The sequence below is a fragment of the Ictalurus punctatus genome, chromosome 7 (assembly GCF_001660625.3).
Source record: "Ictalurus punctatus breed USDA103 chromosome 7, Coco_2.0, whole genome shotgun sequence".
NCBI lineage: Eukaryota > Metazoa > Chordata > Actinopteri > Siluriformes > Ictaluridae > Ictalurus > Ictalurus punctatus.
This window is the reverse complement of record NC_030422.2, coordinates 17,100,915-17,115,099: the sequence shown is the minus strand read 5'-3', so window position 1 is coordinate 17,115,099 and position 14,185 is coordinate 17,100,915. Positions and strand designations below refer to the sequence as shown.

The 14,185-nt window shown below is 40.3% G+C and overlaps 1 protein-coding gene across 1 annotated transcript in view; it reads left to right on the top strand.

Moving 5' to 3' along the window:
* The window catches only part of pelp1 (proline, glutamate and leucine rich protein 1), a 15,759-nt gene extending 1,776 nt beyond the window's left edge, over positions 1-13,983 (top strand). Inside the window, exons 2-17 of the mRNA XM_017472008.3 lie at positions 472-536; positions 1,205-1,310; positions 1,987-2,136; positions 2,739-2,810; positions 2,902-2,961; positions 3,095-3,251; positions 4,482-4,614; positions 6,342-6,429; positions 7,698-7,786; positions 7,919-8,032; positions 8,196-8,346; positions 9,658-9,820; positions 9,898-9,953; positions 10,410-10,637; positions 11,141-12,958; positions 13,292-13,983. Of these exons, the coding sequence (XP_017327497.1) occupies positions 472-536; positions 1,205-1,310; positions 1,987-2,136; positions 2,739-2,810; positions 2,902-2,961; positions 3,095-3,251; positions 4,482-4,614; positions 6,342-6,429; positions 7,698-7,786; positions 7,919-8,032; positions 8,196-8,346; positions 9,658-9,820; positions 9,898-9,953; positions 10,410-10,637; positions 11,141-12,958; positions 13,292-13,384 (3,543 nt within the window). The 3' untranslated portion in view covers positions 13,385-13,983. The remainder of the gene's footprint in view (positions 1-471; positions 537-1,204; positions 1,311-1,986; positions 2,137-2,738; positions 2,811-2,901; positions 2,962-3,094; positions 3,252-4,481; positions 4,615-6,341; positions 6,430-7,697; positions 7,787-7,918; positions 8,033-8,195; positions 8,347-9,657; positions 9,821-9,897; positions 9,954-10,409; positions 10,638-11,140; positions 12,959-13,291) is intronic.
* Positions 13,984-14,185: the final 202 nt, after the last annotated feature.

Sequence of the window (14,185 nt, the reverse complement as noted above, 5' to 3'; positions counted from 1 at the left end):
AACAGGAGACTGAAGGGAGAAACCCCCTGAAATATGTAACAGCTGAAAGAATCTATGGTAAAAGCCTGGAAAATCATCACAAAGGCAGAAACCTTCAATGTGCTGATGTCATTGAGTCACAGGTTTGATGCAGTTTTTGCGAGCAAGGGGTATGCATCCAAATATTAAGTGTTTAGTTCAAGACGTTCTTGAACTGTTCATTTACTTTTGCTCACCTAACAAATGGGTGGTCTGATCATAAAATATTTTATGTTGTTCAACACATCTAGATGTAAACACCAGGAAATAAAAACTGAAATCTTAAACTCTCGTCTCATATCAATCTTTTGATCTCAACCTAAATGTGTACCCTTTGGTGTATAGGACAATCAAATGAATTGGCCTTGCTGTTCCAGTAGTTTCAGAGAAGACTGTTTCCTAGTCATAGCTAGCGATCATGTAAATGCTTTACACTGTTTCTCTGTACTGCAGAACTCTGGGACTGTGGGAGGACTTGTGGGCATCAGCAACTCGCGCCTCGGGTCCAGCAAAACAAGGTGAGCAGCCGTGCCATTCATAAACACGTTCCCTATTTCTACTCTGGCTTCAGGCTCATGTGGTTCTCATGTCTGCAAAGCAAAAGGTCCACTACAGAATTCATTCGTGTTGGTTAATTCATGTAACAGCGCCATCATGTTTAAAGTTGATTATCAAATCCAAATTTTTTTAGTCAGATTTGGTGATGCTCTCCTCTTGTGGCAGTGGAGAGGGAAAACATTTCGTCTATTTTGTGCCCCAGAAATTGTAAACAGAAGAACAACAAAAAAATCATGTGGACCTCTGACATGCAACTAATCAGAACATTGAGACTTTATCTTCTCTTTATTTGTTTTTTGTTGTTTTTTTGGTGCAAGTGTTAGTTTAACAATGTTGCCCCAATGTTTTATTGAGAGGGCCAACATAGGTACGGTACCCTAAACACGCAGGGTGTATGTGTGTGTGTGTGGGCTTGTTTTGAGTGGGGAATTTGTTTCCCACTTTGACCAAAACCTCACAGTCTCTACCTTTAATCCACCCCTCTAGGGGCTCACGCACCTCTGGGGTTTCACCATGTATACTAACATTCATTTGTGAATCAACAAAACAATTGTTTTATGGGAGTGCAGAATGCTTGAAAAATCTAAATCAGTTCTGATGTGTAATTAGGATGCCTTGTGTGCTTCAGGTTTGAGGGTCTGTGCTTGTTGTCTATGCTGGTGAAAGACAGCTCAAGTGAGGTGTTCCAGCAGCACTGCCTCTCATGGCTTCGCTCTCTTCAGCAGATCATCCAGGTGAAATACTTTACACTTCTCACAGTAGGACACACAGCAGTGTGTCCCAAAAGGCTTTCAAGGACTTTGGTTGCTTATTCAAATAGTGTTTACTGTTATTTTTATTATTATTAATAGTTTTTATATTATTTTGTGTGTGTACAAGGAGAAATATATTTTTCCCTTATTAATGTTTGAACAAGTGTTGTTTTTTTTCTTGTCATTACTTTTCCTTTAATTGGACATTCAGTAGATTACTTTTTGGTCACTTTATACTCAGCTTTGTCCTTGGATCGGAGCTGCATAGGGTCCCCTTCCCCCCCGCGCACGCTAATTTAATCTCCAACCTGCACAGAGGTTTTGTTACAATAAACGGACAAACTTTTAATGCTTTTCCACTGTTATGGACTTCTTGTCTCTGGGGGTTTTAGTGCCTTTGATAGTGTCCTTACAATGGTATTTTCTCTTTTGCATAGTAGTCAAAATTAAATTAGCCTTGTTGTTATGAAATTTAAGACAAATGATGCAGTTAGTTTTGCTGTCATGACTGAGAATATCCTAGTTGTCCTTTAAGGTGCTGGAAACTAAAGTAAAATGTGCATTTGTCTACAATGAAATATTTTTTCTCTCTTTGCTTCTCACCTTCACACTCCTGTCTCTTTTTATCCACGTCCTGCAATTGTGAACATGCATGTAGTCGCAGGCCCCTCTGCCCTCTGTGCAGTTGGCAGTGAGCGTGCTACAGGACGTGCTGCAGTACTCGTCTCAGCTGCCCGAGCTGGCCAGAGAAGTGGGCCTTAACTCCATCCTGGGCATTCTCACCTCTCTACTTGGCCTCAAGTCTGAAGTGAGTCTGCTATGCTGATTGTCCTAAAACTATGCTTCTGATTATAGAAAACAGCAGGTATGCAGAATAATAGGACCAGAGCTTGTAAGGAATTTGGCCATTTCACCTTTAGTCTTGGTTGAAAATTGGGCCATACTTCAAATGTGTAGTCATTATACCGTCACAAGAGTTTACTAAATACTGTGTAATAATGATAAAACTTGCTGGAGGATATTACGTGCTTCCTGTGCAGTAAGGTATACAGTGTGTTCAGTGAATTATACATCCCTTCTTGCCTGCATGTCCTGCATGTCTCTGGCTTTTAGTAATTAATCCCACACAGTGTTGTGCATTATAATGGCGTTTAGAAATATTTACACCCCAGTGCAAAAGAGATTTTTTGTTTGTCTTTTTTGTATTTGTCTATTTGATGCAATTTTAATGTTTTACCCCAACATAATCATTAACTGTGCTTTCCTTCACATTTTCTCTATAATATATGCTACATGACTTGTTTTTTGCATGGCTAGAAACTATACCAACTAATGTGAAGGGTGAAGCATGGCCAGATATACAGTTTATACGGTTGTGCAGCCTCTGTATTAAAGCTGCTGTTGTTGTAGTGCCACCTGGCTGCCATGGAGGGGATGATGGCTTGTATGACCTATTACCCTCGGGCATGTGGATCGCTAAAGGTGAGGGTTGAGGTACCAACATTCATGAAATTATTGCGGTTAATACTGCACCTGGATGTTTGTGTTTTACCGTAACCACTTGCTTGTGCAGGAAAAGCTGGGGGTTTATTTCCTATCTAAGATGGACTCCGACAACCCTAAAGTGCAGGATGTAAGTGAGTTTATTGTGTTATATTAAATATGTTGTCAACTTGCTTCTTGATTTCTTTATTTTTTCCTCTTAATTTTTTACGTCACAAAATTCAGTTAAGTAAATTGAGTGTTTTGTATTTCTGGGTTTCTAGGTGGCTTGTGAGTGTTACGGGTGGCTGCCTTGCCTGGGAGGTGTGCTCGAGCGTGGAGGAGGGGGACGCCGGGCTGAGGGATGGACCAGTCAGGTGCACTGTCTTCTGGCATCAGCCAACAGTATTCTGGGACAGTTATACCAGGGAATAGAAACAGGTGAGACGGAGTCAGCTTGCAGTTTGTCTGTTTTACATTATTCAGTAGTTTAGTTGCCTGATGTTTGGACAGCCTGTTGAGCTGTACATTGTTGCGTATTTACTGTATTGTGCTGCAGTTCTGTTTTTTTGTGCAGTGATCCTGGGTTTGTGTACATGTTGTACCGTGATCCTGAATGATATTTATTACATTTTAATTCTTTATTTCTCCAACTGACTCTGCTATTTCCGTTTTTTGGCAATGGCAGGCCAGCCAAGCGAAAATGTTTTTTTGTCTTAGATAACAGTCAGACTGGACCTTCACCATATTCTTTCAAAATCTATAATTAATAACCTTTACCAATGGGAGAGAAAATCTAACAGTTATGTGAACTGCTAACAGTGAACATTTTTTTTTTAAGAGCAAAGAAACATGATTTACTGTAGTGTGTTGAGTCGCTATATTGTAATCATACGTTTAGTATTATATTCAATAGTAATGTGATAGAGAAACCTATTCCTATGGTGACAACATAAATAGCAAACCACACATCTAGTGGAAAACCAGCTTCTCATTATTTTTGATTATATAAGAGCATAACGTTTAAGGACATGTATGATTTTTATTTTTGTATTTTTGTATTTTTTATCCCGTTAACCGCTTTTGTCACCAGTGTTTGAATGCTAAAATCATTATTCTGGTATTTGTTTTTCTCCAGCTCAACATGAAGTCAGTCAGACTATAAGAGAAGTCGAATAGCACTATTTTGATGCAGAAAGCAGCCTTGTGAGGGCTTGTAAGCGAGCAGTTTTCATGTTTATGCTGGCGGCCAGATATTAAACCCAGAAAGAACACGTTTCCAATGTTGGGTACAACTTTGTCATTATTTCATTATTTCTCTTTATTACATCTGTCAAAAACAAAAAAGTGCCACCATGAAGGCACATCCCTGGTAGCATTATCATAAATAGGATTAGATGCTTCAGGTTCATGTTCAACACATGCACTTAAAATTACACACTGGAAAGAGTTTACAAGTTAAGAGAATATTTTACAAGTTAACAGGCTTAAAGTTGCTGAAGCATTTTTCTCAGCAGTAAGATACAGAAGACCAATCTACATATAAAAGCCTGTAAAGTTGACATTTGCCTATTAAATGCTGTGCAGTTGATGGCAGTTTGAGATAGCTAGGCTTCACTAATTAAAATTTTCCCCCTCGTTTCTTTCAAATGTACTTCTTTTGCTCCTCAGAAGAGACCATACAGTATGAAGGTCCAGGAGTAGAGCTGCCCTTTCCTCCACTGGACGAAGTTGATCCACTGTTGATTCTTCAGCTTCGCCATCGCTACAGAGCAGTGTGCCTGGCGCTTAAACATACACTCAGGTAGTGTGTGTGTGTTCATGTGTGTGTTCTCTCTAACCATTTGAATATAAAATCCCCTGAGTAGCTTAGATATGAATACATCTGTCATTGCTCAAAGGTTGGCCAGGCTTCTTTTTCGGAAATAAATATACGCAAATATTAAGAATATAATGAATCTAAAGTGCTTTTAAAAAGCATTTCCTGATTTCTTCTGGTTTGGTGTATATCTCATGCTAAATAGTTTTGGATCTTCAAATGAAATACAACATAAAACAAAGGCTACCTGAGTAAACACACAATATACTTTTTATTTATTTTTTTAATTGAAGCAAAAAAAGTTATCCAACACCTATCACCCATGTGAAAATCTAAATTACCCCCGCCCCCCCCAAACTTAAAATCTGGTTGTGCCGGCTTTAGCAGCAATAACTGCAACCAAATGCCTCTGATAGCTGGAGATCAGTCTTTCACTTACTTCTAGGACTAGGATTTACTCCTATGCTTTGGATCATTGTCTTGCTGCATAATCCAGTTACGCTTGAGTTTCAATTTACGGACTGAAGACCGGACATCCTCCTTTAGGATTTTCTGGTAGAGAGCAGAATTCATGTTTCCCTCAATTATTGTGTTGCCCAAACCCTGAAGCAGCAAAGCATCCCCACATCATCACACTGCCATCACCATGCTTGACTGTAGGTATGATGTTCTTTTTGTTGAATTCTGTGTTTGGTTTACACCTGATGTAACGGGACCCCTGTCTTCCAAACAGTTGCACTTTCGACTCATCTATCCACAGAACATTCTCCCAAAAGGATCTTCAAGGTGTGTTTTGGAAAAATTCAGATGAGCCTTAATCTTCTTCTGGGTTAGCAGTGGTTTTCACCTCACTACTCTTCCATGGATGCCATTTTTGCCCAGTGTCTTTCTGATAGTGGATCATGAACAGTGACTCTTTATTGATGCAAGAGACCCCTGTAGATCCTTTGATGTTGTCCTTGGCTCTTTTGTGATTTGTTGGATGAGTAGTTGCTGTGCTCTTGGATGAATTTTGGAAGGTTGGCCACTTCTGGGAAGGTTCACTACTTTGCTTAGTTTTTCCATTTGGAGATAATGGCCCTCACTGTGGTCACTTTGAGTCCCAGAGCCTTTGAAATAGCTTTGTAACCCTTACCAGAGTGATGTGTTTCAGTCAAGTTCTTCCTCATCATTTCTGGAATTTCTTTCAATTTTGGCATAGTGTGTTACTGGGTAAGACCTTTTAACCAACTTCATGCTGTTGAGAAATTTCTATTTAATTGTTGATTTGATTGAACGGGGTTTGCAGTAATCAGGCCTGATTCTATCTAGTCCAGCTGAACCCCATCATGAATGTAGTTTCATAGATTTGGGGAATTAGTAACTAAGGGGGCAAATACATTTTCACACAGGTCCAGTTGATCTTGGATAACTTTTTTGCTTCAGTAAATAACGTTATCATTTAAAACTTTATTTTGTGTTTACTCAGGTTGCCTTTGTTTTATCTTAGATTTTGTTTTAATTTCTGGAACAATTTAATATGAGAGATGCACAAAAACTTAAGAAATCTGGATTGGGGTAAATACTTTTTCACAGCACTGTAGTTAGTAATTAGCAGTCTTTTCCGGAATGTTTACTTACATGAAAATTGTGTTGTTATGACAAAATTGCTTGACCTTTTGTCTATGAAAGTTTATCTAAACACAAATCTTTTGTGTTTCTCTTGATTGTAGTGTTGATCCAGCCACCTCAGTGCGTCTTCCCATTCAGCATGTCCTTAATGTAGTGTGCCGTGCCCTGGCTGTCAGCATTAAGAATATTGTAAGTTTTCAAGATCAGTTTATGTATGTATTTATGTATGTATGTATTTACATACATACTGAGGAAGCACTTTATCAGAAACCTGTACACATGAATACCTACTCATTCATGCAGTCATCTAATAAGCCAATCATGTTGCAGCATTGTAATGCATAAAATCATGCAGATACGGGCCAGCAGCTTTGGGTAGCGTTCACATCAATCATCAGAATAAGAAAAAAATGTGATCTCAGTGATTTTGAACATGGCATGATTGTTGGTGCCAGACAGACTGGTTTGAATATTTCTATAATTGTTGATCTCCTGGGATTTTCATGCAATCTCTGGAGTTTACTCAGAATGGTGCAATAAAGGAAAAACATCCAGTGAGCTGAATTTTTGCGGTTAGAAACACCTTGTTGATGAGAGAGGTCAGTGGAGAATGGCCAGACTAGTTTGAGCTGACAGAAAGGCTGCAGTAACTCAGATAATCACTCTGTACAATTGTGGTGAGCAGAAAAGCATCTCAGAATGCACAACACGTCAAACCTTGACGCGGATGAGCTACACCAGCAGAACACGTCTGGTTCCACTTCTGTCAGCCAAGAACAGAGAGCTGATGCTGCAGTGGTCACAGGCTCACCAAAACTGGACAGTTGAAGACTAGAAAAACGTAGCCTGGTCTGATGAATCTCGATTTCTGCTGAGGCACACAGATGACAGCGTCAGAATTTCCAGTCATATCGAGGCAAAATCTGCATTTGAATGTTCTAAGATCCATCTTCTATATTTAGTGGCTTAACGTTTGTGGCTGTTGAACCACACACTTTCTCAACTTTTTGGCTTAATGGCACCTTGCTTGATGTGCAAAAAGATTCTAAATTAAATTGGCCAGTTAAAATTAAATTGGCCAGTACAGACACACTGTATTTTCACACATTTTCATGTGTGTATATGTAATTATTACAGTTTACTAAATAATATAGTAAAACAACCACATATGTGTCCTAAAACATGCAGGCATTAGTTGAAGCTACTCTTACATGGTGGGATTCTGCGAATACGACTATGGATGAATAAATAAAATAAAAATCATAGACATTACAATTTATGACAAAATAATATTGCCCTTTGTGTTATAGGCTTAATTAATATTTAAATACTAACTTATGAAAATTTTTGAAGGCACTTATAAAAGCTTCATACACAATGATTTTTTAAATTTTATTTTTTATTTTTGTAATGCTAGAAATGTGTTTATTACGTGTGTGTGTGTGTGTGTTTTATAGAACGTCACAAGTGAAGGGTGTTTGAAGCTGCTGGTTTTGCCATCAGTACATAGTGACTCTTTGGAAGTGCTCTCAGCTCTAATTAAAGCGTGGGTAAACACAAACCAGTTAATAAACACATCTCTTCTCTTAACAAACTATGTACTTTTTCATAAGAATGAAATGAAATCAATTGTTTTACTAAATGGTTGTGCTTAACACTTCAGTCTTGTGTGTTTCAGTGTGGGTGCTGGCCTGGTGCAGTATTGTAACGTGTTGTCCAGGCTTTTCTCTCAGGCACTCTGTGCATGGACGTCCTTGCCAGAGGCTAGCCTTGGTCAACAAAGAGCATACAGGTAACAGATACAGTGAAGTGCCTGAAACTGTAACATGAAAAAATACATTTTGTTTGTCTTTCCTGCTTGTCTGTTTCACACATATGCATAAATCATGTCAAAGTTTGGGAGTATTATAAATTCTTGTCTTTGTCCTTACTATAGTCTCTTATCCTATCCATAGTGCTGTACGAGTGGCCCTATATCGCACACTGGAATTGTGGGTGCGTGTAGGCAGGGCCTCTTCCTCAGTACTGCAGGGAAGCTCCTCCCACTCAGAGCTGCTCTTTGCTCATCTCATTGGGGACATTACACCAGGAACCGAGGCTGTAAAGGTGAGTCAAATGCGCATTGTTGTTACTTCTCCATATAATGCCAAGATCACACACAGACAGCTCCAGAATTATTGCCATTCCTGATAAACATAGGTTAAAAAAAAGGTTTCTTTTGTTAGAAGAAAGCCTTTTCTTTTAAATCTATCCTCATATGTAATCACCTGGACTTTGCTAGATGTCACTATAGTCATAAATATCTGGGCATTGTCAAAGTTATTGGTTTCTTTTAACCGTCTTCCACAGTATATGTTGGTTGAAATTAAATAATGAATATTGAGCATACTATAACTTAAGGGTTTTTACATACAAATTTGGCTAAAGGTGTGTGAAAGATAGTAATTTATATATGTAGTCCCCCTACCCTTTTTAAGGGTCCAAAATCATAACTTGTCATTTTTAACTGGTTGCAAATCATTTGCAGTGATGCCTGATGTCTGGAACCCATAGACATCCCCAGACTCTCTGGGTTTCTTTGCCTGGTGATCCTCTGCCAGGCTTTTACTACAGCTGTCTTCAGTTCTTGCTTGTTCTTGGGGCGTATTGCCAAAAATAGCAAAACACAGATTTTGTGTTTCTTTAACACAACCCACAATCCCAAATTGTGAAATGGTATTAGGAAGGTCTTTCATGCAACTTCCAAACAGCTTGTTCTGAATCAGACACAAAACCTGACAACAACCTGAATTAACCAAAATACAATTTTAAAATTCATCTTTGGAGTCTTTGTCCCCCTCCTTCAGCATCTTCCTCACTGTGTATTCTTCGGTCCAATTCCTGGCAAATTTGTTTCGGACATGTGAAATTTGTTGTTATGGCTCCAATTGTGTTTAATGTCATTTTTAACTTCTTATGTATTTTTGTGACCATTACCTGATTTGTGCAGGTTTACCCCATGGTAATGGATAACGACATAGATTTTCTGTAGACTGAGAACAAAATAAAAATATAGTTTTTTGGTTTTTCTTAAAAGAATGACAATTAGTTTTTATTTAAAATAATCCTTATGGGTGTAAGGGTGTTTTTAGCAGTTATATTTTTGAAATAAAATACTATTATAAAAAAACTATTATTTAATGAAAATGTTTTTTTTTATTAGAACAAAGATAAGTATATTCTCCTGTTTAATATATTGTAATATTTTAATAATTTTTTTGTAAAGTTTATTTTAAACAATACTTTTTACTTATGTTTATAACCATTCTGGAGGGCAGCTTAAGATCCAGATCTAAAATGAAGGCGACATAGACTATGGCATTGCCTTAAGTCTGCTTGCTCCTGCTTAACTTGGTCTGCGTTGCTCCTCTCGTGTAGCTTCGTGCGGGACAGACAGCAATGTCTGATCTGGTTGCTGCAGCTGGTAAGACAGGACCTCGGCGGACAAAAGGAATGGGTATAGGAGATCCAGGTGGAGTCTCACTGCAAAGAAAGGGTGATGCATTAGCCAATCAGGATACATGTTTTGCAGCTCTACGAGGTGAGGTGTGAGAAACCTGGGGAATTTTTAATTACTTTAGATTGAAAGTGTTAATGCTTGTTCTTGTTTAATTGCAGTCCTTAAACAGATCGTTTTGACAAGCGGCACACTCTTGAAAGAGGATCTACATAAGGTAAATTAGTTCTTGTGTAATTGTGATCTAGCCACAGTCATTAGATTTCCATTTCCAGAGGTTTGGCTTGTTTTACTGATATGGCCTATCCACCTGTTTTCATGCAAATTTTGACAAATCCTGATTGAAAACACCAATGATTTGAAATACTGTGTATCAGTGAGATATAAAAGTATAAAACCTGTGTCTAGATGTAAACCATTTTTTTCATTCTATTAGTACTGTAGTGTGCAGGTTTGCATGTAGCCACAGCTAGTGGTCAGGCATCAGCATATTTAGGAAAGCTGTTTTTCACTGATAAATGCTTAGGAAGCTAACAAGCACTACTTAAATTAAGTCGCCCATGGTGGTACTGGTAAAATACTTGGATGAAAACTTATAATTAAAACAGTGACATTATTGGCCATGTGTGTGCTCATGTCCCTGTAAGGCCATGTCTCTCCCTGTCTCTCTCAGAAACTGCAGGAGCTGGTGGTGCCGCTGTGTGTGAAGCTCCAGCAGCAGGCTCAGTACAGTAACTGGGATGTGGGCAGTATTGGTGGTCAGTATGGCAGTGCTTCCCCACGCTGTGAGCTCTATGCCCTGCTGCTGGCTTTGGTGCTGGTCCCGTCTCCACGCTGGCCTGCTCCACTCTCCTGCGCTGTGTGTGTGTTCAGCCAAGGACGCAGAGACCGTAACATCACTGTGAGCACTTCAAATCTGCCATTTATTGTGTTATTTGTTGTTATATATAGTATTCAATGCAGTAGAGTTGCATTTCTCAGGCTTAGATTTTCAGCATTATTCATGAATAATCACACTGATATTCCTCAGTGTTTGTGAGAGTTCTTTTGAATACAACACCCATGAGTATAAACTAGAAAATTAGCCAAATTATTATTATTATTATTATTATTATTATTATTATTATTATTATTATTGCTATATTGTGCTGGAACTCTGTTATTCTTCTTGGTTTTTCTTAGCACAGGCCTTCATGCAGGAACTGTGTCTTGTTATGAAATAGTATAAAATGACCATTTGTAAGTTATGCGTGATTATGAGTTTATCAGTTTCTCCATGTCAGTGTGGACCACATAGTGGGCATTTATATGACTTTTTTTAGGTGCCGATGGATTTGCTTTTTTCCCTCCCTCATTACTTTACATTTTAGCTCTGTCATTATTGTTGCGTCTTGCCCTCATTAGGTTTCTTCATTCTGTGCTGAGGCATTGACTATATGCAATGCTCTGCTTCACCCACGTACACCGTCCATCTCCCTCCCTCTACCTCCACTGACTCTGAAGCCGACCCCAGCTGCTTCTGTCCTCGCCCCTACTCAAAATCCCTCTCTCTCCCTCCCTACACTCATGGGGGCACCTGCCCCAGGGCCTTCCTTTGCTCCCAGACATCCTCTGAGCTTAGGCCCTGCTTCACTCCTGGGCTCCTTGGAGAACCATCTTCCCCTGGGTCCTCCTGTTCTTCCCACATCAGTGGGTGCCACTGGAGCCCAAGGTGATTTGCTACTCTCATCCCCTGCCCAGGCAGCTGAGCTGGCAGGATTGGCAGCACCCCCTGAAACCCAGAGGCAGGTGTTTTTGCGCTATGACAAAGAGGAACCTGAAGACGTGGAAATCTCCTTGGAAAGCGATTCGGATGACAGCGTGGTTATCATGCCCCAGGGCATGATGCTGGAGATGCAGGAAGGAGCTGCTAACACGCAGAGTCTCCCTCCACCATCAGGCAGTGCCATAACTGTGCCAAATGCTGGGCTGGGAAGTGAAGCAGGCCCTGTTGAAAGCTCGCTCTCTAGCGATCTCCCCACATCCATCGGGCATCAGATGCTGCCAGCTGATGCCAACAACATTAACTCCTTCCCAGGATCTAGTCAAACAGAGCAGCTGGTCTCTCTGGTGCCACCTCTGAATTCAAATTCTGTGCCACTTGCAGTGTCCTCTGCTGCACTGGGTAATTCATTGCCTGCTGGTGCGCAGCTTCAGCAGATGTTGATGCAGCCTTCACCAGGTGGCCAGCCAAGTCAGCTTGGACTGTCCTTACACATGCAACTCCAGAACCAACTAGTACAGTCCAGCCGTCAGCCTGCCGCCAGTGAGCAGGACCAGAACGTCATCAACATCAACAGCACGGATGATGAAGAGGAGGAAGAGGACGAGGAGATGGAAGATGAAGATGAATTGGGTGAGGAGGAGGAAGAGGAAGAAGGCCTGGATGAGGACGAAGAGGAAGAGGAAGGCAGCGATTTTCATGATGTGTACTACCAAGGAGCGGATTTTGAGGCCTATGATGATGATGATGAAGGGGAGGAGATGGAGGAAGAAGAAGATGAGGAGGATGACGAGGAAGATATCCAGCAGTTGGATGCAGACAACCGGAGGGATGTGATTGGTGCAGAGGAGCGGGAAGTAATGATTGAAGGGCAAGAAGAGAGGGGGGTAGGCACGTTCCCCATGGAGGGTGAAAGACCGGTAGAAGGAGGAATTGAGGAAATGAAGGCAGTGCAGAGCATCTATGAGGAGGAGGATATAAAGGACAAAGGGAGCATAGAAGAGATCGAGAACATTGGTGCTGTAGAGAGGAACGAAAGTGTGGTAGGAGAGCAGCAAATAGAGACTCTCGTGATTGGTGCAGAGGGAGAGCAAAGCGAAGAAAATGCCTCTGTCGATGCAGCCGATCAGGAAGTGCAGCCACAAGAACAGGAAGGATCTCGATCAGAGTCCGTGGTGACCCCAGAGGATTCTGGGATATCTCCAGGGGGACAGGAGCAGGAGGTGGCTGTAGAGGTCCGAGATAATGAGCCAAGTGCAAAGGCAGAACAAGAGGAGATACCCAATCCAAGCACAGCAACCACGTCAGAGGACACTGCACCACAAGTAGTAGTGGAGACAGCAGAGAAAGAGGTGGTTGAAGGCACAAAGGTGGAGGAGGAAGAGGCACGAGGGACAAAGAGGAAACTGGAGGACCAAGAAGAAGGAGAGGTGTCTGAACAGAACAGTGAGAAGAAAAAGGTAAATCTCTTTAATTTCAGCAAAGCATCATTACTGAACAGAAGGCACGATCATCTGGAGTCATTAAGACTTATAGTATGTTTAAGAAAAAACAACAACATTAAGTTCAAGTAAAGCAAAAAAGCAGAAGTTCTGTGGGCGTAAAATAAGATGAATAAATGTTTATCCATGGATTGAGTGTTGATGCTCTGTGCAAAATATGTAAACACTGGCTACAGGCTCAGGCAGTTCGGGCACTATTAGTTTTGTAACATGCTGTTGCTTTAAGGCTAATTCATCTTGCTGTTTTGTTTAGTAAAACTCTCTCGCTCTATCTCCTGCTCTGTCTCCCAGCTGGATGATGAGGCCATGGCTTCCATGTTGGCTGACTTTGTGGACTGCCCCCCAGATGATGAGGACCGCAGTGCCTCTCACTCGCATTCTTAAAGTAAAACCATCTCCTAGAGCCATAATTCATTTGTTGATGTCATGGACGCCAGACCTTTCCCTCCTAAGGTTCATGAATCATTAATTACGTACAGATATAATTCAATTAAACTTGAAATCTTTTATCAACTGTAATTATCAAGTTAACGGTTTCTATCTGTGATACAGCCATGATCCCCCTGTGATATAATTTAAGATACACTCGTTAATGGTATTATAAGTGTTTTTCTGACTTAAATGTTAGAGCTGTTTGTTTTACCATCCAAACAGCTGGTCAGTGTTTTGCTTAAATTACTTCTCACAGAGCAACCAGCAATGTGCCCTGTTTGAGGGAAGATGTACAGACAGATCTTTGTGTTCTGAACATGGGTTGCATGCCTTCAGCCTTCTTACTTAACCTTACGATTGGAGTACTTTCCTTCTCTGTAATATTTACACTAAAGAACTTGGGATCTCCATGTGGAAGATGATATGGTTATTGTAGTTTGTATGGGTTTTTTTCCTCATATTTCAATTTTTTTTGTACCATCATCTGTTACACGTGCTTATTTTCTGTTAATTGGTCGCAAAAGACAATTAAAAGCAAAAAAAATTCCAAATGCCTTGTCGCCCTTTATACAAGTAAATAGTGTTATGGTCAGTTGTGAAGCTTGTAGGACACATAACCTGGGAGGGTATTGGCTTGTTCATGCATGCATATAAAGGAGGCATAGAGAAACCCTCTTTCTGTCCAAAGATATTTATTGAATAATAAATAGAGTCTATGTGTAGTCATTATGGACATTTAAAATCACAAAAGAG